General features: G+C 36.6%; 1 protein-coding gene across 1 annotated transcript; it reads left to right on the top strand.

Moving 5' to 3' along the window:
- Nucleotides 1–334: 334 nt before the first annotated feature.
- On the top strand, nt 335–4,122 carry LOC114681294 (far upstream element-binding protein 1-like). The gene is made up of 2 exons (XM_028854739.2): nt 335–370; nt 2,843–4,122. Exons 1-2 carry the CDS (start codon nt 335–337, stop codon nt 3,749–3,751), a joined length of 945 nt encoding a protein of 314 aa, XP_028710572.1. The 3' UTR covers nt 3,752–4,122.
- The last annotated feature ends 1,878 nt before the right edge of the window (nt 4,123–6,000 follow it).

The following is a 6,000-nucleotide window of genomic DNA, read 5'->3' as shown; positions in this document are numbered from 1 at the left end:
TTCAATTCAACAACTTCCAGCAGGAATCTAATGAGAATGTTTAGAAGGGGATAATGATGTGAGGTAAGCCCACCAGAGACTGCAACGTGGACCCTCTTAAAGCCAAAAGCAAAGTCTTTATTGCCAGCTGGCAACCATTCAGTCAACTTGCCTAAACCATGCAGCTCTGAGCCTTAAAGCTCTTTGAATTTTGTGCACCAAAACTACATTCGGGTTGACACATTTCAGTTAGCAAAAAGTGGAACTATAGAAACATAAAATTAAGGTTATTATATTTAGGAACTTTCTAGTTTTGGGTTTCTCTGGAAATATTGGTTAGGTCTTTGTTCTCATTATGGCATGTTTTGGGCCCTATATGCTGGCCTTTAAGGTAAGTATAATGCCTCTAACTTGGCATTAGTATTGCTAGAATCTGAAAGACTGTTAAGGCAATGTGAAGTTGTATTCAATAAGTATTTAGTATGTGGTGTCAAAGACCTAATAATGAGAAAAAAATCCTTAAAGTAAAACTGCAAATACATATTTATAAATAGTGGTTATTTTTATAGGTAAAAATTGAGACATTATTTCTCTTCCTCCAAGAGCATTTTCAAGCTATTTAATACTTAATATGTATAAATAACCCATTATCCCAGATATATTTAAGGTAGTGGAAATTCATATGGAAAACTTTTGTATTAGACACATATTAAGTTTTTCAGTCTGGGTTGGTGAGGGTTCAATATATAATACAAAGGTGTGAATAAGTATATGAATATATTTATGTGTTCATTAGGGCTTCTCTGTCAGCATGTTTATGGCTCCTGTAGCATATAAGTATCCTAGACTGCCACACATTTCAGAGTAACTGGAGAAGGTAACTATAGGTTTGGGGATATTGCTCCTCCCCTATTTTTAGGGTAGGACTTCCAATGTTTTCTCTTATCATTATTCCACATTTAGGACAATTTACATGGCTAATGCTATTAACAACTGTTTTAGCTATTGGGCATTTCTAACAAAAGCAATTAGTACAGAAGAAAGGGATCTGAGATAATCGATTAAGCCAGAAACCAAAATAAATAAATAAATAAATAAATAAATAAATAAATAGTAGTATTGATAAATTAATTAATTAAGTAACAACTGTAAATACCAAAGCAAAGCTCCACTATCAGTGCCGGTAATTGCTTGAGCAGGGCTTCCCTGTGGGACATTAACTAGCTTTGCTCTTCGAGGGAAGCCATCTTAGGGGCTGAAGGCCCACGCTCCATTTGGGGAGTAAGATGCTGTCCTTTACAGTTGTTTCTTTATTTGCAGTGGTAGTGTGGTAGCAGGTGAGCTCTCTTTTTGCTTCATAGAACCATAGTAGCGTAGTCTTTTTTCAGCTTCCCGGGTCTCCGTGTTGTTTTAAGCATTGTCCCATTGTAATCCTCTTCTCCACACCCAGAGATTCACTCAGGGGACATGTTATTAAGTGTCTGGGAAAATGTGTTATTTACTAGAACTAAATCTATCACTGGGGCTTTTTTTTTTTCCCTGTGATTGCTTTCCACGGCCATTTTAGACTATTTCTATTGAATATCTGATATTGAAAGCACCCCAAGGTAAATTTAAATATTAACTTGGTGTGTCTGGGATCCTATTGTATCCAGACTTTTGGGATGCCTGCCTATTTCTCTCTATAAATATATTAAGCACAGAAATGTAATAGTCTTCTGTAAGGCTCTAAGCAGGCTAGGAAGTGGAGACAGCTTGGTTTTAAAATGATCATTAGCATTCATTCATCCTCATTTGGCAAAGATAAGAACCTTGAAACATTTATTTATTAAATGAAAATAGCATAGGCAGACAGATCATAGTTCTCATACCTAAATGCTGCAATTCCAACTTTAAATATCAAGCTAAAAACCTTCAAATGCACATTATGTATTCACATATTAAACTAGGAATGCCAAAAATAGTCATTCTAATGAAAATTCTGAATATTAAATGTCCACAGATTTTTGTCACTCATGTAATTTCTTTCAAGGCACAATGAGTTTTGATCCTTGGTGTATTAGAACAAAGTAACACATAAAAACAACCATATGGAAACAATTCTTAACACATAGGAAAAGATGGCAGTGAATTAGAATGCTTTAATCAAGTAATTCACTATTAATATCCTGTCAAAACATTCTATTTAATGTTTTCTTTCCCCATTACATTTCAGGCACTATATATGGAATTACATTGGAATTTTGTGAGACTGTCTAGAAAATTCAAAAGAGAATGCCTAAGAAGGTGAATATATATGTGCTGTGGGATGTTCTGTATGTCCTGTGGTAGGTAGCCTGTTCTCAGGTTCCTCGTGGCTTTACCCAGCAAGTCCGCATAGAGGATGATTAGGACCATGGGCCTGAGTTCATGTGTCTGAGATGATCTGCACTTGGCTGAGCTGGGGGATGGTCTGTATGTCAAGTTGCTCTGATTGGTCAATAAATAAAACCTGATTGGCCGTGGCTAGGCAGGAAGTATAGGCGGGACTAACAGAGAGGAGAAATAAAAGAACAGGAAGGTAGGAGTCACAGCCTAGAGCCACCGCCAGGACAAGGAAGATGTAAAGTACCAGTAAGCCACAGCCACGTGGCAAGGTATAGATTTATGGAAATGGATTAATTTAAGATATAAGAACAGTTAGCAAGAAGCCTGCCACGGCCATATACTTTGTAATCAAAATAAGTCTCTGTGTTTACTTGGTTGGGTCTGAGCGGCTGTGAGACTGGCTGGTGACAAAGATTTGTCCTGACTGTGGGCAAGGCAGGAAAACTCTTACATATATGTCTGTATTAAAATTTATAACAATTACTGGCACAACCAGGCTGGTAATCCTGGTGGACGTGGACCTAGACCTGGTGGTCGAGGACGAGGTAGATGTCAAGGCAACTGGAATATGGGACAACCTGGTGGACTACAGGAATTTAATTTCATTGTGCCAACTGGGAAAACTGGATTGATAATTGGAAAAGGAGGTGAAACCATAAAAAGCATAAGCCAGCAGTCTGGTGCAAGAATAGAGCTTCAGAGAAATCCTCCACCTAATGCAGATCCTAATATGAAGTTATTTACAATTCGTGGCACTCCACAGCAAATAGACTATGCTTGGCAACTCATAGAAGAGAAGATTGGGGGCCCAGTAAATCCTTTAGGGCCACCTGTACCCCATGGACCCCATGGGGTTCCAGGTCCTCATGGGCCTCCTGGGCCTCCAGGGCCTGGAACTCCAATGGGACCATACAATCCTGCACCTTACAATCCAGGACCGCCTGGCCCAGCTCCGCATGTTCCTCCAGCCCCATATGCTCCCCAAGGATGGGGAAATGCATATCCGCATTGGCAGCAACCAGCTCCTCCTGACCCAGCTAAGGCAGGAACAGATCCAAACTCAGCAGCTTGGGCTGCTTATTATGCTCACTATTACCAACAGCAGGCACAGCCCCCACCTGCAGCTCCCACAGGTGCACCAGCTACAACCCAAACTAACGGACAAGGTAACTACGGAGATCAGCAGAATCCAGCTCCAGCTGGACAGGTTGATTATACAAAGGCTTGGGAAGAGTACTACAAGAAAATGGGTCAAGCAGTTCCTGCTCCTATTGGGGCCCCACCAGGTGGTCAGCCAGATTATAGTGCCTCTTGGGCTGAATACTATAGACAACAAGCAGCAAACTATGCCCAGACAAGTCCACAAGGAATGCCGCAGCATCCTCCAGCACCTCAGGGCCAATAATAAGAAGTGGACAATACAGTATTTGCTTCATTGTGTGGGGGAAAAAAAACCTTTGTTAAATATATGGATGCAGATGACTTGATGAAGATCTTAATTTTGGTTTTGGTTTAAAGTAGTGTTTTCCCCTCCTTTTTTTTTTTTTATTTTGAAAATGTACAAAATATCTATCACTATTGATAGGAGGTTAATATTTCTGTGTAGAAATGAAAATTGGTTTGTTTTTAGTCTTTAGTGTAGATGTACACATTCCAGCAAATGTATTTGCAACTATTATGTGGTCAATGCTTTGTGATATAAATGTACTTTTTCAATGTATACTTTCACTTTTAAAATGCCTGTTTTGTGCTTTACAATAAATGATATGAAACCTCCTGAAAAAAATTATAGCAAGTGCCAAATGTTAAAAGAATATGAATTCTATAAAACCTTACAACTTGGGCTTGTCTCAGATACTACATAGATTCTTCATGATTTTTTTAAATTAAGTTACTGATAAATGACTTATTTCATGATTAAAGAGTTTATTATTTCACATGGGTTCATTCATTTAAAACAAGTATTATGACAATATTTTAAAGAAACAGCTTTCTAAGCATTAAACTACTTTGAGATGCAAAGTAGGACACATAACCTTCTTACTTTTGTGGATGAATTCATTGCTCACCACAATTCAATCAATTGAATTCATTTATTTTGCAAAAGAAACACTCTAGCAAACAGTGAATAGCTTATTTTAACATTGAAAGGTTACAAAAGCCACCATGCTGTGCTACAGAGAAACATTTAATTTAGTGAAAAAGCAAAACAGAAATCATCTTTATTAACAATTACAACAATTTTCCTTACAAAGTCCAAGAGGGGTTTTGAAATAATTCTTCTTTTTAAAAAATAGGATAAATGCTGATCCCCACTGAGGTGAGGGACTGTGGTGGAGTGGTATCCAGAGAAAATTTATTAGTATTTTAGCTTTGGAAATGGTCTCTATATTCTTGAGAAATGCTGCTGTAAAATCCTAAAAGCAAATAGAGCTAAAGAAATTTCTCCTACCATGCATGTCAGACAAGAAAGGCAAATTCAATCCATAATAGGCTGTCATGATCTAAGGCAGCCTTCCCCAATGCACCCAGCTTTATTTTTTCATTAAATTTTCAGACTTTGTTCAGTAATTGAATTCCTACTTAAATCTCAAAGCACCTGTTTTATGACTAAGCCTTGCATCAGCATAAACAATTGTACTGATTCATGAGAGGCATGAGCTTCCTGGATTTGTTGTTGTTTTGTGACTATGAACGCTAATTGCTAAATGTATTGGTGGGTAAACCTTGCTGACTATATATTTTCATATATATGTATTCATATATATATACATATATATTTATGAAAATACTGACAATATACTGTCTCTATCTATATCTATATATCTATATCTATATTTACATACACAAACACACAAACTCACACAAACCTGTTACAATGTGTTGAGGATGTGTTGTCAAAGTTGATCAAATACCTTAGAGAAACCACAGTAAGTTGGTGATATTTTAGGAACAAATCATGATTTTCCACATTGTTCCTAAAGTGGAAAAAAAAGACAGTAAGAAACAGAGCTGTCCAGAATATCTTAAACAAAACAAAACAAAACAAAAAACAAACAGCATCTAGGGCCTCCTCTCTCAGTTAAGTTACTTTACATCAAAATTTGATCAAAACAATCATGGGGAATGATATTATTGTGGTCTTAAATAAAAATAACATATTTAAAAGATCATCATTAATGATGTATATGATTGATCAATTTTCTCATTTAAATTTCTAGCATGTACAATTTTGGTTCTCTGAGAAAGTCAAATTTAATTTCTTGATGAATGTTGATGAACTACCATCTGAAAAACTTTTGTACTATTAGCCATGATCCATTTGTCTTTATAATGGCACAACATTGACATTGTTACATTAATATAACATTTACAGATTTAGTTATGGTAAAGAACATCTTTCTCCTGAATTGTTTTTGCATTTATTTTTCTTCTTTTCAAAGTGAAGTTGGAGGGTAGTCATCAGAGTCATCAGAAGATACGAAATTCAAAATTCATGTCCTGTGAGAAAATAGAGGTTTTAAGGATTCCTGAGGGATTCCATGAAAGCATTGAAGTAAGGGTAGTCTTTTTATTTATTTTTTTTAATTTTACAATACTATTCAGTTCTACATAACAGCCACAGATTCCCTTGTTCTCCCCCTTCCTGCACCC

This window comes from Peromyscus leucopus, chromosome 12 (assembly GCF_004664715.2).
Source record: "Peromyscus leucopus breed LL Stock chromosome 12, UCI_PerLeu_2.1, whole genome shotgun sequence".
NCBI classification, from domain to species: domain Eukaryota; kingdom Metazoa; phylum Chordata; class Mammalia; order Rodentia; family Cricetidae; genus Peromyscus; species Peromyscus leucopus.
The sequence above is the reverse complement of the archived record's forward strand: the minus strand, read 5'-3'. Positions and strand labels throughout refer to the sequence as shown.

Excerpts from the sequence above, each read along its gene's own strand:
- LOC114681294 (XM_028854739.2), top strand. The coding sequence starts at position 335 with ATGGCATGTTTTGGGCCCTATATGCTGGCCTTTAAG. Across the intron at positions 371-2,842 it reads CCTATATGCTGGCCTTTAAG|GCTGGTAATCCTGGTGGACG; the intron begins GTAAGTATAATG and ends TGGCACAACCAG.